Here is a 27,573-nt window from a genome sequence, read left to right as displayed (position 1 = left end):
AATTTTCTGCGATTTTCTAGGAAGAGAAGTTTCTAAAGGTTTAACTAACTCGGGTGGTAGGTCGATAACCTTCTGCGTAAGAAAATTTGCAAAGTCTTCAATCGAAACTTGAGGAGTTAACATTTGCTTTTTTCTCCAATCTTGGTAAAGACCAGGTCCTAACTTACACGACAAGTCGGTCAAAACATAACCATTCAAAAGATCATCCCCCCTATTAATTGACTTCAAATCAGCTACAAACCCGTTTAACTTAACGGCCCATATGTGTAGATTAGGATCACACTTTGACTTTAAAGACGGAAGCTTAAGAAGATCGGCTGTCAAGCCGTGAACTAAAACATCAGGACGACCGAATATAGAACGCAAAGAATCCATTATCGCTCCGTCATCGGTTGAATATTTCAGACGATCACTAACTAACTGATATGCTTCCCCTTTAAGAGCCTTTCGAAGTCGAGCCACGTTTTCCTTGCCATTATACTTTCCTTCTACTGTTGTGGATTTAAACACCTCTTCGAAATAAGGCCACTCCCGCTTATTACTTCCGGAAAAGCTAGGCAATTCTTGTACATTGCTCCTATTTAGAATGGTAAGGAGACTGGCCATGTCGGAATGATGAATAGATGAAGAGTCTTGAAAGCTTTCTTGATTTGTAGCCCCAGCACGAATTGGAGTGGATTGATGTTGACTTAAATTCTTTAATAGTGATTGATGATTCGCCTGAATTGTTTTTATCATATCTAACCTTTTATCAGCAAATGTCTTTAAAGCAGCCTGATCGGAAATGGAAGATATTTTCGCTTGTGGATGGCTTGGAATGGAAACGCTATCTAACTTTTGTTTCGCTTCCCTTAATTCATTTCGTAGAGAATTTAATTCTACATCTTTTTCTGCAGCAGCTGCTTGAGCAGTCGCAGCAGCTTCTAATAGCAAATCTACAGTGGCAACTACATCTAAACCTTTACCTGTTATTGGATCTCCTTCAGTTTCTTTATCAGAACCTGTTTCCTTAGGATCTTCTCTGACTTCGCAATCGGTTTCCTCGCAATACCACGGATCAGCAGTAGAGTATAAGTCCTGATTAAAGTTGACACAAGTAAAATGCCACCATCGCTTGCACTTTTCACAGGCCACCATCTCCTCCGTATCTGCTTCGTTGCATGTCTTTAATGAGCAATTATATTCCATCTTGACGAAATTAATTCAATTGAAATAAAATAATGTTGTTCCACTTCAAGTTTGGTTTCCAAATAATAAATATCGAACTCAGAATAAAATACAATCTGGTAAACTTTCGATTTTATTTCCTAAAAATTCAATAAATTTCAATAAGGAAATATCTTAATTTAGGTATAAATGTATAACTTACAATTGGTATTTTCTTGAATTAAACTAGGAACAATTTTCTTGAATTAATCTTGAAATATTCTTGAATTATTATTAATCTAGAAATTAATATAAAAATGAAAATCAAGATTAAATTATAATATATATAAGAATTTAACTTAATGTACCTTCTAATTACGAGATCAATTTGCAAAAGAACAATTATGAAAAACGCGCGATTAATTTTAGATAGGTTATGTTAAATCAAAGGTATACTTAAACGTAAGTACTCTTCTTATTAAAAAGAGACGAAAGTATTTTGCCAATTATAGTAAACATGATAAAGGTTTGATAAGTTGCCACTTTATTGCTATACATGGTAAATTTTTGATAAGTTGCCACTTTATTGCTAAGCTATAGTACTATTGAGGTTTTTAGGAGGCTTGATGACACTAATGTAAATATTTGTTTACACTGTTGGAAAGTAGAGATTTTAACCAACAAAATACCCACCGATTTTTTGAAAAAAGCTGATATTTTGACACGTGAATTTTCGATTGAAAATTAGGGTGTTTTTTTGGTATTAAGTCAAAAAAAGGTTAAAAAATAAATATTTTAAACCAAATAAATTACAGTGTATTTGGGATATAATAAGGTAAGTTTTCAAAAAATTTCGTAGAAAAAGTTTTGTTTTTGAAAAAGATACAAATAAAAAACCAAAAACTCGGTTTTTTGAATTTTTCACATAAATTTTGAGGTTATGTGAAAAAATTGTTGATACAAAAGTTGTAGATCTTTTTATTACCTACAACTTTGTCATACTACTTTTTTCTATAGGACTTGTAGTTTTGCCGGAAATCGAGATATACCATTTTTTACCATTAAAAACTCAACCCACCCACTTCCCGAACTCGGCTCGTCCGTAATTTATTTTTCCTTTAATTTTCATCATATTCACCTCCTTTTCCAATGGGTTTAATTCTACTATGATTTTTTTTGGTTTCAAAAATTATCGACCCTGGTCTATATGCCTTTAACTCTTTTAAATATCATACATTTTGGCGGAAAAACTATTTTTTTTTTTTATGATTTTTAGCATTTTAGTAGGTCTATCCTATTTTAAGGCTTACATTTCTTATAATAAATTATTCTAGTAATTTTTGTCACAGTTTAGACTTTTTTTTGGTAGGTATATTAAATATTTCCTAATGACCAAATTACAAGGATATGCTAAATATCTAGTCTTGAGACCTTAACGCAGAAATTTCAATTTTAAAAGCGGTTGTTTTTTATTATCAGTATCAACTTATTTTTTAACAACACCTTCGAATTTTAGACAAATATTATGGAGTACTTCTCATGATAAAAGAATTTTAAAGGAATTAAACGTACAAAAATGTACGACTGGAACGCACCTATTAGCTTTTATGTTAAAACAAGCTTAAAATACTTAAGATTTTAAAAAATTTACAAAAGAAAATTTTTAATTTAATTTTATAAGGAATTTAATTAAAACTTGACAAAAATATAAAATTTGTATTTAAAATTTTAAGAATTTAGAATTTTAAGAAGTTTTAATCTCCAAACGAAGTATGCCATAAAATTTCTTGTATAACAATAAATTTTTTAGAATTTTTTGAAAATCGTTAGTCATATTAAAAAAAAATTGGTATACAAATATTGATTGACATGAAAAACAAAGTTAAAAAAAAAAAATATATTAGTTTTTTTTTTTTTTAATTAAAATTTTTTTTTCGAAAAACTTTGGCATTGGTTGTAGGGTTGAGGTGTAGGGAGAAAGAACACTCTTTTATTCCTTACATATCAAGAATGGAAACAGAAAAAGAACCTTATTTGACTGAACTAAAAGTTTAAATCTAAAAGTAATTGCCCAAAGCCTTTATCTTTTAATAACATGTAGAGGACATTAATTGATATAATGTATGTATTTTTTTGTATTTTCACTCATTATTTTCTTGATTAGTTAGGTAAATTCTTTTCCCTCTAAAAATAAACTTGGAAATATTTAAAATATTTACATTGAAAGACAGATCCAACAAACGTAAGCTTTTACAGACCTCCTACATTACTTTTAATGAGTTGGATTATTTATGTGAAAAATGGACAGGTTGAGGGTGTTTAGTTTCATATTTTCTTATTTTTTTTTTTTGCATTTTTATTATCTTTTAACTTTTTGAATTTAATATTAAAAGAAACCAACAAAAAAAAAAGAACTAACTTTTATTATGAGAAAAGTTTAGTCTAAAAAAAAAAAACCGAATAGAGTAACCTTATTTATGCATTCCGTTTATGTCTTCATTAACAAAAGCACTAGCACCATAGTTCCTTATACCTATTGTTACGGTAAAGTGTATTTGACTTTTTGTAACATTTATTGCGACAAAAAACACAACACAAAATAAAATAATATAAAAAAGTAAAAATAAAAGAAAAAAAAAACTGAATTGAAGCTAAAGTAGAAAAGTGTGTAAGGTAAAAAGAATTTTCACTTTATTACCAGCTTTTGTTGTAAAGTACCTTTAAGTGCAGCCAACTCTTTGTTCTTGTTTTTGTTTTTTAACGGTAGAAAATTCTGGTCCTTTATAATTTCATATACTCTTTATATTATATAGTGTGTAGAGGGTACCTCTATCCTTTCTATGTATTCTTAAACATAATATAAATGTTACGGTCGATTTCTTTAGACTTTTTTTTGTTGTATTTTTTCATTTTTCCGGTTATTTTTCTTAGTTTTTTTTTTTTTTTTTTTGTTTGTGTGGTTGCTAAAAGGATACCTACATAAAAATGCTAATGGGTAAAATGTGCTTTTAAGAATAATTACCCTGGGTATATATGCAACGGCGAATAATAAAAATGGAGAGACCTGCGGAACCTTAGTTCCCATAGAGTTCTAAAGTACATGCTCGTGTTTCGTATAGCGATATCCCTATACCTACACACGCTTCTTCCACTTATTCTTGCTTCGAGGTCATAAATTCATTTGTTTGAGAGTTGATTTTTTTTTCTTGGTAGATTTACCATAAAATTTAACCCACCAAAAATTGCTAATGGCACCGCTAATTTCTTTTTAAAAAAGCCATTTTTAGAACACATTTGCGTCAAGATTTCTTGTTATCTTAATAATATGTACCGCTGATAATCTTTTACTTTATTTAAAGATGCCATACTTGTGATGAGTATATATTTGTCCTATTTTTTCGATCTTTACCCAACTACTTCAAGGAATTCAAACAATTCAAGGTATGACAACGATATATCACTATTAAACGGGTACACTATGGCGTATACGTATTATATTTTATCAGTATGAAATTTCGTTTATTTTAAGTACCTAATTATATATCTGGGGCACTTCAACAGCTTTTAATAATATTTCATATATCATATAAATTATTTCTTATTTGACCAAAGCTTCTTTCTGCTTCATAATTAGTGTAAATAACTTTAAACAAATTTAAATAAATGCGTTTTATTGATTTCTTTGAATTTTCATTTGAATTTACTCAGACCATTCCAATACATTTTCTTAATTAAAGTTTATTAATAAATCTGAAGTAAGAACTCCAGTAAGAAGTACATGAATATTAAAATATTTTTGGGTGCTCTCATGAAAGTCAACGTAAAAACATTTTAAGGAAACATTTATTCTTAACCCTTTCGGACCCAGTGTAACTCTCATGTAACATATTTTTAAAAATTCGAAAAAAATATTCCATTCAATTTTTTTTTAGATTTTGATGGCTTATTTGAAAGATAATAATGCCTAGTTACTGGATTAGTTAAAAAAGATAGTCAAATATCATAATTTTAATTTATTTTTTATCGAAAAAAAATACTGAAATTCACATTTTTTTTTTGCAAAATATTTTTTTTATATATAGCTATATGGTCATAATTTAAAAAAAAAAAGGTATAAAAAATGTTAATCCAGAAAGTGTTTTGTTTTTTGGCTTAGAAGAAGAAGCATAGGTACATTATTGTTCTATAAAAAAAGATAAAAAAAATAAAATTAAGTTGACAAACTAAATTCACTTCTTGTGGTAGGTATCACAAAATAAATCAAAGAAATCATATTAAATAAACAAATTAAAGCCACTTTGTGTGATATAACAAAATAAAAACTCACAAACAAAATGAGTCTCGGTCAGCTGCAAACTGTAGGAGCATCACACTTACACTACCTGATGGTACTAAATTGGCAGCCAAACGCAACGCGAAGTATTTAGGGATCAACTTTAACGAGCTCCTGAGGTTCAACCTTCACTCTAGGTCTGTCCTGAAAAAAGCCAACTACGCCTTCCATCGCCTTCACCCCCTGATGAAGAGAAGAAACTGATTAAGCCAACCAACGAAACTCCTGATCTACAAGCAGCTTCTACGACCTGTCATCGCCTATAGCTTTCCGGTATGGTATACCATTTCCAAGACAGCCATGAAGGAACTTCAAATTTTTGAGAGGAAAATCCTGAGGATCTGCACCGGACTTTACTTCGATCGACAGCGACAAAAATACTACAGCAACGAGCGACTTTACGAGGAAGCAAACATCATGACGTTGAAAAAGTATCTGCTGCAATCTGCAAAGAAACTTGTCGGAAGCATCGCCAACCACCCCAATCAGCTGATGAGAAGCATGAGAACCCAACAACGACATCCCGAACCCAGATACCTTAGTGCTTTGGATATTCTGGATGAGCACATAATCCCAACCGACAACGAGGAAGTAGTTTACTTTTACGCCGATACGCAATCGGCCTACTACCGCGGCTAAATGCCATACCACCCAACCCACCATTATCAATACCACAACTGGACAACCGGGACGGAACACCCCGAGGATAACCTAGTCAGCAGACTTGTAAAATTAAGCCTATTCATGTACTATACTTATATATATTTTATCTTTTATCCATTGTATAAGGTAAGGCCCCATATGTGCCAACAAATTTTAATATCAATCAATGTATCTTATTAGAAATAAGTTAAGCTTAAGTCAATTGTATATACACTCCTGCTCAAAATTAACGCACACTTTTATTTTCTTTAGTCATACCCCTACATCTTATTTAAAATGGCTTTTAAATTATTTGTTGTATTTTTTTGTGTTTGGTTATTATTAAGCAAGTCAGAAAAATGCTAAACTGCAACAGTATTATCAACCAAAAAAAAGATGAACCAAATTTAGCAATTTAAGGTCTGAAAACTGATATTAAAATAATTTTTGTTTTATAAGAAAAAAAATTTTTTAAAATGGAAGCACGTGACAGTTCTTTCCAATAATTTTATTCAATACTTGGCATTGTCTCCTCTAGCGCTTATGACAACTTGGAGTCATCTATTCATTCCACGAATTAACATTTGAAGGTTTTATTGTAACTTTTCTTTCACTCTAATTTTGTGTGGATCAAGAATGCTTGGAGGTGGATTTCGGCCGCAAATGCACTTTTTTCAACATTTCCTAGACATGTTCTATTGAATTCAAATCCGAATATCTGTGTGGTCAATTCAAGGGTGGCATATTTTAATCTTGAAGATATTTTCAAACCACTCTAGCATGCATTATCGTGCATCAGACTGAACTGTTGACCAAATCTAGGGGTGATTGGAACCGCATGGTGTTCGAGGATATCAGTCAAGTATTTTTGGGTATTTAAAGTAGGTCTAGGAGAGCTCACTAACTCCGTAGGTGTTGTAAAGCAGAGTTTACTTCATGAAAATTTATGACTCATCTCTAAAAGGTTAGCGGGTTGACAGATAGACTTCAGCATATCTCTCCAAATCTTCCCCACAAACATTTTACTCCATACCTTCAATTTAAGATCACTCCTGTCTTATTTGAGAAAATAACCACGATACTGTGAGACAAAGTAATAGTAGGAATTTTCTGTAAAATAAATATGATGTGCGTTAAATTTGAGCAGGAGTGTAGTATGTTCAATAAAACAAAAAAAAAAAAAAAACAAAAAAAAAAAAACAAAATGAGTCAACTTACAACAAAAAAAATGTCAACTTACCCCAATCGGTGTTGATGATTTTTTTCCGATGGTCAGAAATGAAAATTAAATAAAACCACCTCTTGTTACGTTTAACACAAGCACCGTTGCGAAAGAAAAAATGAAAACAAAACAAAAAAATTACTCAAGAAAGCAAAAAATTTTTTTTTTGCTATCATTTCCGAAGGACGTCTGATTCTGACGAAAGACTTTTTGAAATGAAGCAGGCAGCTGTGATCGATGTAACTACAAGATAAAACATGGACAAAATTTTTCTGTTTTGAAATAATTGGCAGTAAGTCTACTTGCCCCTGGAGGCAACAAGCCCCGGTTACCTTTACATCCTATCGAAAATCACCAAAAAATCACGAAATTTTGTTTACCTACCTTTAATTTTTTGAGGTATTGTATATTTAAATTTAAAATAATATTTATAAATAACCCCAAACCATTATACACCTTTTATTTCAATGCCCCCCAAAAGCACATACATTATTTAATTTTGTTTTTTTTTTAAATTTCATCTACGAAATCTTGTAAACCGTAATTCGAGTTACACTCGTTGGTACACCTGAAATTTTTCATTTAACTCCCTTCACAAGCATACATAGGTATTAATTATACTCTCAGCAACAAAAGCTTTTAAGCCACAAAAAAAAAATGTTTTCACTTGAATGGGCATTTCATTCACCGAAAAAAACTAGGTATAAAAAAATATAAACTCTGTTCAGCCATTTTTTCCAAAAGAACACTTAAACTAGGCCAAATTTTAAGTTAAATAAAAGAAAATGAAATGAAATGAAAAAAAAAAAACTACTCAGGTAGGTATAGGCAGGTAGATGGTACACACACAAATATAAAATAAAAACTTATCCATAAAAAAAAATCCCCCAAAAAAACAAAAACAAAAAATAGTAGGTACATTAAATGCAACTCCTTAAAGCCAAAATGGGAAAAATCAACTCAATGCTTCAATTACAAATACAAAAAAAAAAAAAAAAAACAACTATGCATTCAGCGTTAATATAAAAAAAAGGTATTTACGATTCGCTACCGCACAATCCTCATCATTGGATTGCACGTTTGTGCGCTCTACCTTGCCTACCGCAAGCAAGGCCGCCATTCTTTCAAAAAATAAACATCACCCTAGGTGTAGATTTCCCCATATACCTACGAGTATTCAGCGCGGATCTGATTCTGTGGATTTTCCATGGAAATCGTCGCCACACACTGTGCCTCCCGCGCCATGAATCCTAGCTATACAGCACCGCACACAAAATCTCTCTCATCTTCTCTGACAGTATAGTTGGCTTTAATAGTTGACTGGGTTGGCAGCAGCAAAAAGCTGCAGAAGCAGCAGCATCACCACAAGCTGCAGCCCCCTCTACCACAACATCACCCACTACCATCACATTCTGCACAACCAGCATCGTTTTCTTTAAGGATCTTATACTCTCTGTGGTATAGTATCATATTATGGGATAAAAGCGTGACTGCAATATTTTTATACTGGTTGATTTGCATATCAGCAGCGCCGCTCTGCGCCACGTTGTAAGGCCTACCTTGCATTTCAAAAACCCATGGAATTTAACTGAATCCTGCTGAATCGCGCTCCTGCTTCCGCACTGCCTCTCCCACATCTGCCATCAATCACACTATGCAATTGATGGTGAAATATGTGTTTGCTGCTTAATCAGAAGCAGACTCCAGTCAGCTTCAGCTTTTGGAGCAAGGATATATTGGAATGACTGTGTGTGTGTGTGTGCATTGTGTGCATAAAGAGCAAAACAGTGTTTATCGTATCGATCGGGAGGCATTATCTGTGGCAAAAATAAAAATAACTTTGTATGTTGTGTGGGTGGCATTGTGAAAATATGCGTTTTCCTTTTGTTATTATGAATAATAAGTTATGTTGCAGGCAGCCAGCAGTTCATTGACAGAAAGTTATCTTTTTTAATTGCAATCCACTAAGAACAACTACGAGGAAAAAATAATTCACATTGGTAGGTTTTTTTTCCCGCTTAAAGTCAACCAGCTAATTTAAAGCCAAAATATGATGAATTATTAAAATTTTGATGAAATGAATAATTAAAACTTACTCGTTAATTTATATGAGCATTAATGATATATCCAAAGAAAAGTTTGGTAAGGTCAAAGAATTCATGACATTAGATCTCACTTTGGTACGGCTATTAATAATATCGTTGATTTTTATGCTTCTTGAATTTCAACCGTTGGCGTTGATGTGACTTCAAAATCGAGTTTCGATGAATATGGATTCCTTTGGTGAAATTTAACAAGGTCATACAAAATTAGTGTTACTTGCTCTATAGGGCAAGTATTGGTTTCGTGTCCAAAAAAAAAAAATTAAGTTTTAATCAAAGCCAACATTACGATGATGGAGAACTTCGAAAAAGTGGGTCTCGCAGTTCCGTCCGTCTGCGCGTCCATCTGTACACATTTCCACAGGGTGGACAGATTTTATTCAAATTTGGTACAGATGATTTTTATGGAATTCTGAAAGTTTTTTTTTTATATATCGCTTAGAAAGTGTAGGTACCTCCCATACAATTGTTTCAATTTAAACTAAATACAGTTGACTCCCTCTAAGTCGAATTTCGCTCTAAGTCGAACTTTTTTCACTATTTTTAATGAACAGTTTTGAAGAAAAAATATTAAATAAATCCTTCTAACTCGAACCGATTTTTGAGTCCCGTGAAAGTTCGACTGTATCTCCACAACGTCTCTAACGATTTTGATTAAACTTTGCAGACGTAAAATTCAAAGCGATTGCAATAAAACTACATTTTTATTTTTTTCCAAAAAAAAGTGATATAAATTTTTTTTTTTATTTTACAAAATTTTGCACTAAATGTCGGCTCTACCCCAATATCAATAGAGCCAGTTTTTAAAATCTACAAGTAAACTACCATACAAGTGCTTTGAACTGCAAGAGCAAGTACGTGCGACTCCAGTCATGCATTTTATTTTTAGTGCATTTTTTTTTTCAATACAAATTTTATTTTAAAAGCAAATATTTTTCAGTTGCAATAACATTGTTTTTATTAAAAATTATTTTTATTTGCAATATTTTCAGTTAAAATAAACAAATTTTCATGCGTTTTTTTTCAGTTGCAATAAATATTTTTTTTGCAATAAATATTTTTGTTTTTAAAACAAATGAATAAAAAAAAAATGATTTTTTACAACCCTGATTGCAAATAATATCATGAATTCACAGATTTCGCAGATGCAAACCGCATATCTTTATACAATCTTTCCTCCACCTATGGATTTTCTATATGAAGAATTTTCTTTTCTTTCAACAAAGCTAGATAGATAATGCAATCTTCTTTTTTTTTGTTTGAAAAAGATTCTACTTTACATTGCAACCACACATCTGGATTCGCAGACAGCAACAGCAGTCAAGAATAATGTTTGTTTTATATTTCTGATTGTCGACTTCATATGCTAAAGGTTACAATTGGTATTGTCTTTTTATAATATTTATACCTATAGGTACTTTTTTATGAATAAGGTACGCTTTTTATTTTTGTCAGCATTTTTAGACTTTTGCATTTTTCAAATGTGAATGTAGATATGGCAAATAAATACACCGAAAGAAATTTCATCAAATTTTGGTTAGCTTTTAGAAAAAAGTTTTATTTCTCATAGCAACTGTTTGAACTGCATGCCCGTATGTGTGGTGGGGAGGGAAAAAATAGGGATGGAATAAAAAAAAAGGTTTTTAACGATTTCTGGCAAAAGCTGACCTCTTAGAAGTATGTTTAAAAGTTGTAAATTATTTATAGGTCTACATCATTTATTCTGATTATTTGTTAAAAATAACCTTAAACCTAAAAAATATTGAAAAAAACGTCAAAAACAATTTTATTTTTTTATTTTTAATACAGTAAAATAAGGAGAAAAAAGGGGTAAATCTCGGAATGAATGTTAGTAGAAATTTTTTTTGCTCAATATCTTCCTTTTGCCATTCTATAACATATCTCAAAAGTCTAGAAAAATCTCATGTCCGCTTGTCGCGATTTCAAGGTCATATCGCGAAATGGAGATTTTCAAAATTAGCAAAAATAGGCTATGGCAGTATATACACATGATACATGATTTCAAGGTATTTTTTTAATGCTGATTCCAAAAAATCTAAAATCAAGACAATCTGACGTCTCTGGAAAAAGTTATACCTGTTTTTCATCTGTCAACTCATATTATTATAACAGTTGCAAACTTACTGCCGAAAAACCCTTAAAAGTAATGGTAGCGGAATCATATTTTGCATGAGGGTTTTCATATCCATTATCATTAAGAATCAAAACAATGCAATGCAAAAAAACATCAGATTGCCTTGATTTTAGATTTTTTGGAATCAGCATTAAAAAATACCTTGAAATCATGTATCATATGTGTATATAATACCATAGCCTATTTTTGCTAATTTTGAAAATCTCCATTTCGCGATTTGACCTTGAAATCGCGACAAGCGGAAATGAGATTTTTCTAGACTTTTGAGATATGTTATAGAATGGCAAAAGGAAGATATTGAGCAAAAAAAATTTCTACTAACATTCATTCCGAGGTTAAAGCGTTATTTGACTGGATTATTTGATCTGAAATATAAATATCCCATAACAATAAAATTAAAAATTAAAAAAGTCACCATAATTTGATTTTACAATATTTAACGAAAATAAAATAAAAAATTAATTAAATTATTACTTTTAACAATAACATAGAAAAGTTGTTTAATAATGTAAATACTAATTCAGTATCAGTTCTTTACCAATAAACTACCTACACATTTATTAAATAACATCAATAAATCGTTGGAATTGATGTTTAATCAAAAGTGAGATATCACTGACATTTAATTACACTAGTGTCTTAGATGTTCCGTTTCACACCAAGGATTAAAAATGTCGTTGAAGGAAATCTGCCCTTGATATAAAACCTATAGAAAATAAAACGTCATCTAAACAGATAGAATACTTTCATCATTATATTATATGTATAAATCTCCAAAAATTTATAGTCGTTGAAGAGCTTTGAAACACAAAAACTTGCATATGTATGTATTTTACTTGAATGCAATAATCCCACACGCCTTAAAAGATTCACATGAATCAGTTAAAAACATGAAGTACCTACATTTTTTTCCTGTGTAAAGATATTCATCTATATCCTTTTGCACCATCCACAATTTCTTTAACCATTTTATCCATGATAAAAGTGCATATGCAAATCGGCTATGAAAGAGTGTCTAACACAACCATAACTGTGTGGTAAGAAAAAAAAAAAAAAAACATATAAGAACTTTTTTATAGACTTCTCATGGTTACGGGAAGGTTTTCTTTTTTATTTTATCGATTGCAGAAAACTCTTTGAAAATTAAATTCAAATTCAAGATAAAAACGCATTTGCATTAAAGTAAAGTCTGTGGGAAAAAAGAGAAAAACTATAACATTTGCTAAGTCGTAGTATACTATCATTATAACATTGATATACTTATCATGAGAGTATTATCATCTTTGAAGTATTTATATAAAAGTCATTTACCGAAGTTTTCTTTATATTTTCTTCTTTTTTTTTTTATTTGCAGAGACTGCCGAGTTGTACGGGATCCACAAACGTTGAAATCGAAAGGATACGGATTTGTTTCGTTTGTGAAAAAAACTGTGAGTGCAAAAGTTTTCTTTTATCATAAATACATATGCTTTATCCCATATACTAATACGATACTAGATTATTTTTAGTTTTTTTTTTTTATATTTTTTAAAAGATTTTTGAATTAAAGTAGATGAAAACAAACCACATCTTGTATAAAAGATAAAATTATATCCTTTGATGAAGGAAAAATTTATTAAGAGTAAGGAATTTAATTCTAATAATAAACAAGAAGGTACAAATGGAATTCAAAAGCTTTCACTAAGGAATGAGAATAATATTTTTGTAAAATTGGAATCAAAGTGAGCAAATTCTCATATAAAACAACAAGACATTAAGAAATATTTTAAATCAAATTCTTATATAATTTCAAGGAACAAAAAAAAAAAAACAATAAGAAATATTTTAAATTTCGAAAATTTTGTATTATATTTTACAAAATATTGTTCTTGTGGAGTATAACTCCATAATAAATCTTAAACAATAAACATACTAATGGGTAACTTATATTTATATAGAACTTAAATACCTATGCATTTTTTTGTGCTAAATTTCTTGCTTTTAACGTAATTGGTCCTTACAAACAATTGATGATGGAGTTAGTACCTTCTAAGTAATATTTTACAGGGACGAGAATTTCATCCCAAATATTTTATTGACAGTATTTTCCTTTGAATTTATTGTTATTTATTTATTGCAGAATTTATTGGGGCTTGAAGTCTAAGGTAAATACGAATTGCATTTCTTCCTACCAGCGCTTTTCCACTATTTCCAATTTGTAAATTGATTTATTTGAATTCTTGAGAAAATGTGTAAAAGTAAAAATAATAGCACTATTTTAAAGATTTAACTGTAGGCGTTTGTAGCTACTGATACCCTACTAGAGAAGATACACAGAAAACAAAATTTGATAATAACAGCTATAAAATTAACAAAATTAAATTAATTAAAATACCAATTTTGATATTTTATCATATCATTTTGACATTTTTTTAATTTTAGGTGGATAGTGAAAATTTCACTTTGACAATTAAAATATCATTTTGACATTTTTTTAAGTTTAAGTGGATAGTGAAAATTTCACTTTGAAAATTAAAATATCAATGTTGATTAGATTTTACGTTTTAGTTTATTATAATGAAACCTATTTCTTTCTTTTTCTTTTTTATTATTTTTATTAATAAAAGTATTTTCTTTCTTTTTTCAAAACATTACTGAAAGTGAATATTTTTTACAAAATAGTGGTAATATTATTTTTTCTATTATTATAGGTGATATAATTGTTTTGTTATTTTCTCCCAAACTATGTGAAGTAAAATCTTATTGCCGATCAAATTTTCTTATAAAATCATACATTTTACTTCGAAAAAAACACAAAGCGCCTTTAAATTAGTACATATTAAGAATTTTGTATTTAATATTTTTCAATAATTTGGAATGAGAAATTGATATGAAAAAATGATGATATCGAAAAAAAATTCCAAATTGTGACATTTAAATATCACCCTGATAATAAAAATATTGTTTTGACATTTTAAATATCATAAAACACATTTTATAGAGCATTTTTGGCTGATATTTAAAAAAATGTTTATTTGATATTTAACCCTCTGTAGGCACACCTCTTTTTTGCGAATTTGGTTTATACTTTTTCATGGCGCTAGAACTTTTTTAGGTCTCACTATTTTATTGAGAATCATGTATGAAATTGATGTAGAATTTTCCGAGGAATTTGAATACTGTATTTACAATTCCAAAAAATGTATTTTCACTCTTATAAAGACAAAAGTGTCTTTGTGTCTTTTCATTTTTGTACTGCCAAATTCGCACCCGTGTGCCTACGAGGGTTAAAAAATGTTAAATTGATATTGTTTTTTTTTTCGGTGTAGATGGCGAGAAAGTTTCCAAATTGGTTTTTTTTTTTTTTTAATTTTTCCGTTAGACATTTATAATCTAAGCATCAAATTTTAAAATGAATATCATAAAGATTAAAACAGATAATTATTTGTATGCACCTTTTGATTCCACTTGACCGAAGAGAAAAAGTTTGTAAATAACAAATATTCAGTTTTGAAATTTTCTTAACTTTTATGTATAAAGTCCAACTGACTTTAGTTAGACCTCTGTATCTTATTTTTAAACGGCTTTAGAATTGAAATTTTTTGGAAATTTCTAATTTATGTATAGTTATTCATCTTCTGAAAAAAAAAAAAAATAAGTATGTCAGTTCCCCCAAAATACGAAAACTGAAAGTAAATCGTTAAAAATGTATGGAAAGATTTCACGCGGTGGCAACATTTTTGACTGTTAATTACATGACTTCTTAATAGTTTTAAATTATCATGATATGAAAGCCTTTAAGTCATACATCAATAAAAAGGTAAAGATTTACTCTGTCTACTGCCATTTAATTCATTAAAATCAGAAGCAGGTTCAAAAGCTATAGCTAGATAAAAACAAAAGTTTTACCAACAAAAATTCGTTTATTTCAGAAACGACATAAGTCCATCGACTTTGAAGGCTTAAAAACCCGCTAAGAATTGAAAAAAAGTTTATATTTTAAAGGTTTTTAAATGCGTCTTTAGCTAGATTATAACTCGACATACTCTAAATTTGAAGTGCTGTGGAATTTTAAAATACAAAACAGTTTTTTGTTGCTCCTGAAAAGTTAGTGCTCATGTATCGTGTTTTTGTGTGTTTTTAGCTGATCAAGATTCTTTGGTAACGGACTACGTTCGCGAAAACATCTCTTCAGCATTTCTCAGGCATGTTTTACTTTAACACTTCTGTATAAAAATGTTGGTTAAAATAAAAACAAATCCTCTGACAGATACCGTTAATATCGGTTAAAAAAATAATTTTTACAATATTATTTGCAACATTAAGTCTTAACTTCATAAATTGGCTCAAGAAGACAGTGAAAAAAATTAAAAAGTGCAAATTAATAAGATTTTTTTTTTTAATTCAAAAGCAATAACTAGAAAAAATGCTAAAAAGGCATCTTTGCAAAAAAAATAAAATGCACGACTGGGGTCGCACGTACTTGCTCTTAGAGTTAAAGTTGCTTAAATTTTTAAGACTTTTTATATAGAAATTTGGAAAAAAAAATAAAATTCGTTTTAAAAAAAAAATAAAATAAAATCTGAAATTAAATTGCCCTCCAAAACAAGTATGCAGTTTTGATTGATATATTAACATGCATTTTTAGAAACAAAATTTTCAAAATCGTTAGAGCCGTTTTTTTAAAAACTAATTTTTTATAAATAATTTTTTGGAAAAAAAGTTTTAAAATAAAATTGGTATGCCATTTTGTAGAAATCACTAATCAACATCTAAAAACAAAATTTCAAAAAAATTCAATGTCCCGTTTTCGAAAATTTGATTTTTCAAAAAAAAATTTTCAAATTTTTTTTAAAAATCCAAAAATTATTTTTTTTGGAAATTTTATTTTTGGTTTATATTAAAATTATAAAAATTCTTCTTCACAAAAAGTTTCGTTGAAATCGAATAAGCAGTTTCGGAGATAATCGGATTTGAAAAAAACGGTTCTATGGCAGGTACCGTTAATAATGATTTTCAAAAAAAATTTTTTTCATCGAAAGATAGACCTTAGCTTAAAACTAATATTTGAATTTTTTAAACAAAATCGTTGGAGCCGTTTTTGAGATATTTCAATCTTACTAAAATCGCTATATGACAAGTACCGTTATTTTTGGTCCAAAAAAATTAATTCCAAAAACCCCTCTGGAGAGTCGCCAAATAACGCTACATACCAAATTTGACATTAATCGGTCCATCCGTTTAGGCTGTAGCTCCTTATACAGACAGACAGACAGACAGACAGACAGACAGACGGACTTCCGGGACCCACTTTTTTGGCATTGTCTACCATCGTAATGTCATGGAAAAATGATATCTCAACTTTTTTTTTTGTACGAATGCATAACTTGATATATAGTACATACCTATATCGCAAGTAAAAATTTGTATGTGAAATGTAAAAACGAGGTGCAGCATAACTTAAACAGTTTTGAATATTTTTACATGAATTTTGGTGTTTATATCTTTAAAACATTATCCCGCATAGAAAGACCTAATATGCTGGATTTATTAACTGGAACAAGATTTTGAAGCAATTTATGATTGCTACACTCCGCGAAATAATTATAAGGACAAATTTATTTAATTCGTCTTAAGATATGTAAAGGATATTATTTTTTATTTCTTTTATGAATAAGGAGACATGTATATGGGGGATAGTTTCCCACCATTTGTTTTTATTTAATTCATTAGAATACAATAATACAGTTATTTTTTCCGGGTCTGGAGCGAAATAATTATAAGGACACATCTGATTTTTGCACTAAAAGTGAGATTTAGCGAGATGAAATGTAAACAAAAGTAAGCAAAACAGTTAGAAAATGAATTTAAACCCATTATAACTATTTCAAAAGTAAAATTTTTCGGTTATTTTAAAATAAGGCGTGAAAAACCCCTGATCCAGGCAGAAATGGGCAAAATCGAGGCCTACCATGAATAGGGCTTGTGTAAATGGGAAAAACTGGAGGATTAGAAACGTCCGATTGTGTAATTGATCATTTAATTTACAAAGGTGACATGTATAGTTAACTAAAACGATCAGGGAGGAAGCCTTTGGTCGAAGAGAGAGCCAAAAGTCACAAAAAATGAAGTATTTTTCGTGAGAATTTGACAGCAAGAGAAATTTTCGAGAAAATGAAATTGGAAGTGAGAGTATGTTGAGTGCACTAAATAATGGAGGTCAACTAAGCCCATTCCTACGAAGGTAAATGGTGAAAACCGGTGGTCTTGCCGAGACATAAACTTGCCCGCCTTCGCCTCGGCAAAAATTATAGGTTCTGGGATGAAAAATGGAAAAACTTTTAAGTTCATCAATGAGAGAAAGTTTAATTTGGATAGCCTAGATGGTGTACATAACGGTTTTTCCATTTTTCATCCCAGAACCTATAATTTTTGCCGAGGCGAAGGCGGGCAAGTTTATGTCTCGGCAAGACCACCGGTTTTCACCATTTACCTTCGTAGGAATGGGCTTAGTTGACCTCCATTATTTAGTGCACTCAACATACTCTCACTTCCAATTTCATTTTCTCGAAAATTTCTCTTTCTGTCAAATTCTCACGAAAAATACTTCATTTTTTGTGACTTTTGGCTCTCTCTTCGACCAAAGGCTTCCTCCCTGATCGTTTTAGTTAACTATACATGTCACCTTTGTAAATTAAATTATCAATTACACAATCGGACGTTTCTAATCCTCCAGTTTTTCCCATTTACACAAGCCCTATTCATGGTAGGCCTCGATTTTGCCCATTTCTGCCTGGATCAGGGGTTTTTCACGCCTTATTTTAAAATAACCGAAAAATTTTACTTTTGAAATAGTTATAATGGGTTTAAATTCATTTTCTAACTGTTTTGCTTACTTTTGTTTACATTTCATCTCGCTAAATCTCACTTTTAGTGCAAAAATCAGATGTGTCCTTATGATTATTTCGCTCCAGACCCGGAAAAAATAACTGTATTATTGTATTCTAATGAATTAAATAAAAACAAATGGTGGGAAACTATCCCCCATATACATGTCTCCTTATTCATAAAAGAAATAAAAAATAATATCCTTTACATATCTTAAGACGAATTAAATAAATTTGTCCTTATAATTATTTCGCGGAGTGTATTTTTGAGTAAAAAACCGACTTGCAACTTCAGCTGCAAGACAAATAATAAATAATTATGATTCCGTACGTATCTAGACACAACAATGTTTTAAAGATTTTCGAGTGAAAATATTCAAAACTCTTTTTTTTTGTTTTTTTTTTTCGGTTTGGTAACAAAGTTTTCAATACAAAAAAAAAGTTACGCATACACCACAGTGAACCTCAAATTGAAATTTTTTTATTAAATGAACTGCCTATGCAGTAACATGAACTGTTTTAAGGAAGGTACAAACGTTTTCAATTTGAAATTTCCAACAAATCTTAACGATTTGGTCCAATCTTATATACCCAATGAAGAACTTCTTACGAGAAAGGGTCCGTAAGAGTCAGCATTATCTACTTGTAAGGCAATGGTAGGGATTAAATATATTTCAAGCAACCATTCACAATAGCGTGGAGTTATTTTTGTGGCCCAATTTCCTATTTCTAACTGAGATTTTATAAATTATTTTCCTGACAAATTAAATACAATTCATAAATTTTACTAAACTCCTTTTTTTGATGTAACGATAATCTGATCAAAATTGTCCACCAAAAAACTTAATCCAAACATACTTTTCCTGTCAAAACAATAAACTTATAATTTCTGACCTTGGCAGTTATTTTTATCCAACCGACAATTTTATTCTATCAAAACTCTATTTTCTTATTACCTTTTTTTCTACCAGTAAAAAAAAAAAACACTGAATGGAAAAGTGACGATAAAAAGTAGACAAGTAAAGTAAAAATAAAAACAAAAAAAAACTCAAGTCCAAACTTTCTTAAGTGTGAAAATGTCTTTGAAATCAACAAACATTTCAACCATAAGAACTTGCCTTACATGTGCCAACCATAAGAACACTCTCTGTGCTCTACCACATTTTTTTTTCAACCACCCTCACTATTCTTCTCCCCCTCTTTCTCAATGACTTTATGCAATGTCCTCAACTCTCGCCCGCTCTCAATAAGCTTTAAGTGTTGACTTTGGAAAAAAAAAAAAAACAAACCATTCTACACTTTCATTCCCATTTCTGTCAATTTTGTCCTTACACAAAAATAAATTTGAACTTTTCCATTTGAGGATAAAAAAAAAAATAGAAATGATTAAAAAAAAAAAAAAAGAATGTAGCGGAATATGGTTCCTATTGCAAATCTGTGAGAAAGGAAAAAAAAATTCTTTTCTTTGAAACTGAACTCCTCCACCAATTCCCTAACTTAAATTGACTTTTTGACGATATCGAATTTTTATACTCTCTCTATGTATGTGTACATTTATGTACCTTATATAAAGCTATCCTAGAAACGTTGATAAAAAAAATATAAAAAAAAAAAAAAATATCCTTAAGATAGCGCAAAGGAAAATTGATTAATTTTGCACTCTCTCCACCTCTATCCAGCAACATGTTGACTATGGTGGTTCTCAACAGGAGGACTTTTTTTTCTATTCCTGCAGAAAGGAGTTGAATGAACGAAATAAGTATACAAATTCACGTACCTCTGCTGCCAGGATAAGGATAAAGCAAATGGCATTGCTATTCATTAAGCGTCCAGACTGTTCTGCTTCCTTTTTTTTTGTGTCGTCGTAGTCGTCAAGTCAAACAACTCCATTTACCTATCGATCAGTTAAAATAAATTGAACACATCCAAATAGAAAGTGCCAAAGGACATTCTAAAAAAAAAAGTTTTTTTTTTTTTTTGCAAAAAAGAAGGATCACGTCGTGATCAGGAAAAAACATAAAATTTCAAGTCGATTAGAAAAAAAAAAAAAAATTACTAAAATGGATTTTCATTCAAAACTGTGTTCGTGTATGACTGCAGCAATATCCAATCTATGTTCGTTCATTCGTTTGTATTTCTAAGGATTATTATTCATTCAAGAATGCAATATCCTTTTTGGTTTATTTTGTTCCAATTCCAAGTATAAAATAACTTTGGCAATAATTTTGTGAAAAGTTATAAGCAGACACTTACCAACTTCCAAAAGACTACATGTGTACTGTATAGATTCATGTGTAGTCTTAAATTTTTGGTACACATTGTGCCCAAGGATAAAACAAGGGGCAATTTATCCTTTTTCAAAGCTAGTTCATGTGGGATGATTTGGGTTGGTTATTCCCAAACTGCATTGGTCCATTATATTGCAAAACCCCAAGAAACAGAGAGAGAGTGGAGTGCATGGAAATATTAAATAATGAATCAAAAAATAATAAAATATAGAAATGGAAGGAGAGTTTGAGTCGAAAAATTGAACCCCCCTCAAAAGAATATCCTTTTTTGGATGGAATTCAAATAAATTCATTGTCAAAGTTGTGTGTTGTGTTGCGCTTGTCCTGATCGGAAAATCGGAAAATATATCCGCCTCTTTGGGTTCTTGCATATTTGTAAAAGGAGTGAAGATTTTGTTCTAGATATTTTATAATTTTCCTTGAGGACTCATATAGTTGTTGGCGTTGGATGTTGGTCCTGGGGATTAAAATATATACATACCAATACCACTCCAGCAACACTATCTCTACCAGTGCAGTTCTATCTATATAAAGTGATGTATATTTTAGATTGTTTTGGAGGTGGAAGAAGGAATGTTTGGTTGGGAAATGAATACATGCCGCATGATTGGACTTCTGGGGCGGGTCCTTTTCTTTCTATACTGATGCTGTGGTGGTTTGTGTATAGCTTTCACAGAGAAATGCGTCGGTTGTTCTCGTCTGGGAAAGGAAGAAAGAAATTTTTGGTGCACTCTCGACACAGAATCTATAGAAAAGAGTGATTTATGGAAATTGTTTCCGATGCAAAAAGTTTTTTTTCTTTTCTTTCTTTTTCTTTTTGTCGATTGTTTTGTTCGTTTATTTTTTTTTTTTTTTTCAATATATTTCTTCCTTCTAAATAAACTCTAGGTAGGTAGGAACTAGAGAGACGTGTACAAGGAAAAACTTCTCTTTTCTTTTTTTTTTTTTTGTTTAAATTGCATATTGCATTTTAAATTTTTTGAAGAAACATTTTCTTGTCTTTTGGTCTCGAAAAATATTGTGTTCTCTTTTGGATTTTTTTTTTCTTTTTTTTGTGTTGGTTGTACTTTTATTAAGAACAAAACCGGACATGATGTTGTATTATTTTAGATATACCCGTATAGAGGGAAACTATTTAGGTAAAAAACTTTTGTATATTTATCCTTTGAGATGAGAGTAAATTTTTAATTTCATTAAACATGAAGATAAAGTCTTGAGTTTCTTGGAGTATCTAACTAAACAATTTTGGAATATATATAAAACTCAAAAGAGACTATATATGATGTATATATAGAATTTTGTACTATCTAATTTGTTTTAAAAAGTTTGTTAAATAAAAGTTTTTTTTTTAGTGATTCATTTGATTAAAAAGTAAATTGAAGAATTGAGATTTGCTTAAAGTATGAAGCGTGATATGTTTTCTAAACAGAAATAATTTGTGACTTCATTAATCTTTAGTCTAACTTCATAAAAACTTAAACTAAAATATTCATTGTATAAATCTTTATTACATGCAATTAGGGTATTATTTTTAGCATTATTGTTTAATTTTTTTATTTGGAAACGTGATTTTGTTGATTGAGTTGCCCCGAACACTGGAGTAACTCTTATTTATTATATTTTAGAGTAATATAAGTTACTCGTAACTTATTTTGACAAAAAAGGAGAATGCTAAAAAAGATCTATTTGGCTTGAAAGGGCATCAATATCAGATAACAAATATGAATTTTTTTTTTCCGAAAACCTTCCCCGGAACATGCTAGGACACGTGTCATTTTCAAACTTTAAAGTTTTTTTTAAGCCAAATTTTTTTTCAGAGACGTCCGATTGTCTTGGTTTTAGTTCCATGAGATGCAGCATCGAAAAATTTTCTAAGATCATGTGCTATAAGCTAAGGTTGATTTTTAAGTGACGCTGTTAGCTTGATTTTGGTTAAAATTCACATGATTTTCTTGTTTATAATAGCAGCTATTCCCGTTACCTTATTCCAATAAAATTAAACATTCTTCATTCATGATTCGCTATTCTGATTTATCACGGAAAGGATACGGTCCTTTTCATATTGTGGTAAACATTATAACGCTTGATTCTACAAGTTCGGAACAGGTTTTTGAGGCTCGTAGCTTCTGTATTTATGCAGACTGGGGTTCTTTGAAATTAAGTTAAGAGTGATGGCACCTTTTTCCTCACAGTGTTGCCAGAGCCGACTATTTATCGCCAAATAGGCTCCTTGAACATTTAACTCGCTCCTTAAAATTTGGATTTCCGATTTATCGCAATTGGGCTCTGTTGGAGCTCAAAACATCGTAACTTACTTAATTTTTGAATTATTAACTTACTCCTAAATTTGAATAAAACTACTTAATACAGTAAAATAAGCAGAAAAAAGGGGTAAATCTCGGAATGAATGTTAGTAGAAATTTTTTTTGCTCAATATCTTCCTTTTGCCATTCTATAACATATCTCAAAAGTCTAGAAAAATCTCATGTCCGCTTGTCGCGGTTTCAAGGTCAAATCGCGAAATGGAGATTTTCAAAATTAGCAAAAATAGGCTATGGTATTATATACACATATGATACATGATTTCAAAGTATTTTTTAATGCTGATTCCAAAAAATCTAAAATCAAGACAATCTGACGTCTCTGGAAAAAGTTATACCTGTTTTTCATCTGTGAACTCATATTATTATAACAGTTTCAAACTTACTGCCGAAAAACCTTTAAAAGTTATGGTAGATAAACCAAATTTTGCATTAAGGTTTTAAGATACATTATCATTCAGAATCAAAACAATGCAATGCAAAAAACATTCATATCTATGACAAAATGGTATTTTTTTAGAAAAGGGGAAATTTTGGGATGTGCACTAAAAAACATCCAGGTACAATCTTGGAATTAGTGCTAATAGGCTAATTTTTTGGTTTCTATGTTTGTTTGGATATTCTATAATTTATGTCAAAAATCTAAAAAAATCTCATGTCCGCAAGTTCTAATTTTCCAGGTTAAACTAAGTTAGGTGCAGATTTAAAAAAAATAATAACAAAACTTTAGATTCTTATATGTATACCAACATATCCCATATCATTTCAAGGTATTTTTCAAAGCTCATTCCAACAAAACCCACAAACAAATCAATATGACCATCCCTGAAAAGTAATGTACCTTATTCATGTTGATCTGACACAAATATCTAAAGAGTAGGTTTTCAATTTTTTCAAATTTGCACCTTATCTTCAAACCAAGAAAATTAGGACTTGCGGACATGAGATTTTTTTAGATTTTTGAGGGTAGTTAAAGAATATCCAAACAAAGAGTAAAATGAAAAAATTAGCCTATTAGCACTTATTCCTAAGATGAACAAGAATCTTCATTAGTGCATATCCTAAAATTTGCCCCTCCATCAAAAAATACCATTATTTCGTAGGTATATATATTTTTTGTAATGAATTGTTTTGATTTTTAATAATGATGGATTCTTAAATCTTCATGCAAAATTTGGTTCATCTACCATAACTTTTAAGGGTTTTTCGGCAGTAAGTTTGCAACTGTTATAATAATATGAGTTCACAGATGAAAAACAGGTATAACTTTTTCCAGAGACGTCAGATTGTCTTGATTTTAGATTTTTTGGAATCAGCATTAAAAAATACTTTGAAATCATGTATCATATGTGTATATAATACCATAGCCTATTTTTGCTAATTTTGAAAATCTCCATTTCGCGATTTGACCTTGAAACCGCGACAAGCGGACATGAGATTTTTCTAGACTTTTGAGATATGTTATAGAATGGCAAAAGGAAGATATTGAGCAAAAAAAATTTCTACTAACATTCATTCCGAGGTTAAACCCTTATTTGACTGGATTAACTACTTTATACATTTATAGCAGTTTATTATTGAATTCGCCTTAAAAAATGTTTCTTAAAATCAAACGTAATCTATCTCTAAAAACTTCAATAAAATGTTTGTATAAATAGAAGCTTTTAACTTGAATAAAATCTCTTCTTATTTAAAAACCCTTAGGGGAAAATCGCTGCTTTTTATTTCGTCGTTCTTCGCTCGCTACAAGTTTTATAGTTTTAGCTTTTATAGATTAAATTTTATAGGATAACTTAAAAGATACGAAATAGTATTAGGTATTTGAATTATTTAAATTCTGCTTATATTCGCTTACGTTTATACATATATCTCAACCATAATCTTTCTATCTTTTTGAAAGAAAAAAAAAAAAAAAAAAAAAAAAATTAGAGTTCCCGGGTTGACGGTCAAAGTAGTTTGACCGTTCAGGCTCTTTTAATTTTAACTTGGCAAAAATATACCAGATATGTGAACAGAGTTAACCAATTTGCATACATTTTTCATTTTTATGTAAATATTGCAAATTTAATTTCACGCCCGGCAATGAGCATAAAAACCAGAATATATCAATAAAATGAAATACCAATAAAATTATAATTGTCTGCTTGAAGTCTGCTTAGCAAAGGTTATCTCAAAATTAAAAAAAAAAATTAAAAATCTCATACAAAAAAAAATACCTATTCCTTGCGTTTTTTTAACCATTTTTGAAAGCGTTTTTTTTTTTTTGGCTCCAAGATTTTTCAAAATCGGCTCCTTGTCTCTAAAATATTCTGGCAACACTGGTCCCTCAGTGAAAAAATTGAAGTATTGGACCGGTCTGATAGTTTCCCAAACATGAATTCCATAGAAAATGTCGTTTGGAGAGAAAAGTTGCAGAATACCTTATAACAGTCCAAAATAAGATGCTGAAAAAGCTTAATGGTATAATTTAAGACTGATAAAAAGCTCTAAATTAAAATTAAGCCATGTCGATGTCGGCACGATATCAATGTCGATTTTTCACATCTTCATAACCACGCCGCGTGATTGGGGTTAAAAATGACTAAAATTACTGACTTCTTGAGCAAAATAATCAAGGATTTTTTTTATTGTCTACTTTAAGCCTATAAAAAATGAAAAAAAAAATCATGTGTGCAATTCACACGTGGTTTAAGTGAAACCTTAAAAAAAATCCAAAAAATATAACATTTTTTTATTCCATCACTTTTTTTATATGACAACCTACAATAAATTTTATACAAGCTAATTGTTTCAGCTCCAAATATTTATATCGACCATGTCTATACAACATCTACAAAAAGAGCTAGAATTTTTTATCCAAATTAGTTTTCATAAAAAAAGCAAAACAATCAATCTCTTTTCTCTTCTAACGCCATTAAATCGATTTTTTAGAAGACAGCCTGTAATAAATTTTATATCATTATTATGTCACCTTTTATATGACGCTTCAATCATATTTCTACCATGCCAACAAAAAAAAGAAGAATTTTTTAAAGCCAACCATATCGAAATTTCAAACTGAGATTACGGTACTTCCTCTACTGCTGGCTGGTCATCGGCAACAAACCTTCAATTAAAGATTATATAACTTGTAGAGCACGTACCGTTATGTGTGATATATTAAATGAAAGGTAATATTATCAGCATGCGTATTAAAGTTAAATACATTTTTTATGTGCTCTAGATCAAAAGATATAACGTGTTTAGAAAAAGAACATCTTTTCACCGTTATCTCAGAACTTTGAATATGAAATAAATTAAAATTTTACACAATCATAATTTATTTAATTACCTATCTACTGTATAAATTTCATTCATCTATCTATTAAAACAAAAAAGTTATGATCAATTGATTTTTCGTATCGCTTTTTCGTTTCATCTTGTTTCAAATCATTACGATACTAAAGAAGTTTTCACTTCAAAAAAAATTGTTTTAAATATAAGAAAAGTCAACTAATTTGTTAAAGAAAATAATAAAAGGGTAAATGGGGGGTGAGAAACAATTCTGAGTTCAAAATTGTGTTAAAAGCGATTGTTTTCTGTTCATGACTAAGCGTTTGGTGTTAAACTTTATCAAGTTATTATATCTTCCTGAAAAAAACCTTTAAAAATTTTAACATACCTATGTCGAATTTTGCTTATTAATGACCCTTATGCTTATAAGCATTTCATTTACGATGTTCTTTTTCTTATGTTTCCTTAAAAACATCCCTAAAAGTTTTCAGTATCTGTAATAAACCAAAAACGAAATGTGTATAAAATACTGAGCTGTCAATAGGTACCAACAACCATAAACATCACGAACAAAAAAAAAATACAGTATCGTCAAAATGAACGACCGAAAAAAGAAAAAAAAATATAAATTTATATTTATGAATGGCGTTCATCAATAATTAAAGTGCGTCAAGTCTCAAGTATCCTTATTTGCTTTTTGAGTGTCGTCTCTTATAGCATTTTCATTTCCCGGTTCCTTGAGCCAATTTTTTTTTTTTTCGTTGTTGGTAGAGTATCTGCGTTCATTTGTGTGCTCTGTGTTGTGCTGTATTTTTGTGCTATACTGACGCTGAGCCTTGAAGCTCTGTGGGACTCCTTAATGCTTGCTGTTTTTTTTTTTTTTTTATTCCTCTTATAATGTTGTTGTTAACTTGTCTATTTGCTTAACAGCTTATGTTAACAAAACGAGAATTTGAAAAGCCGCCATTATTCAGGATTATTACTCCTTGGCAGAAGGAAACATTCATAAGTTTCTCAAAGATCTACTTACCTATATTTATTTTTTTTTTTTCATATAATTTTTCTTTTTGCTTTCTATCTCATTGACGGCGCCTACTTGAGGGCATTATATAATTTTTTTTTTGTGTTGTACTCTCCCTTCACCTTTTTTCGTAGATCCTTTTTGGTTTTCTATTATTTTGTCCAATTTGACAAAATGAAAAAAAAAAAAAAAAAAAAAAGACGA

The 27,573-nt window shown here is 30.0% G+C and overlaps 1 protein-coding gene across 1 annotated transcript in view; it reads left to right on the top strand.

Moving 5' to 3' along the window:
• The window catches only part of LOC129916816 (cytotoxic granule associated RNA binding protein TIA1-like), a 295,886-nt gene that overhangs the window by 226,854 nt on the left and 41,459 nt on the right, over positions 1-27,573 (top strand). The window contains exon 3 of the mRNA XM_055996972.1: positions 12,955-13,030. Coding sequence (XP_055852947.1) covers positions 12,955-13,030 — 76 coding nt within the window. The remainder of the gene's footprint in view (positions 1-12,954; positions 13,031-27,573) is intronic.

The sequence above is a fragment of the Episyrphus balteatus genome, chromosome 3 (genome assembly GCF_945859705.1).
Source record: "Episyrphus balteatus chromosome 3, idEpiBalt1.1, whole genome shotgun sequence".
NCBI lineage: Eukaryota > Metazoa > Arthropoda > Insecta > Diptera > Syrphidae > Episyrphus > Episyrphus balteatus.
This window is presented reverse-complemented; position numbering and strand designations above follow the sequence as displayed.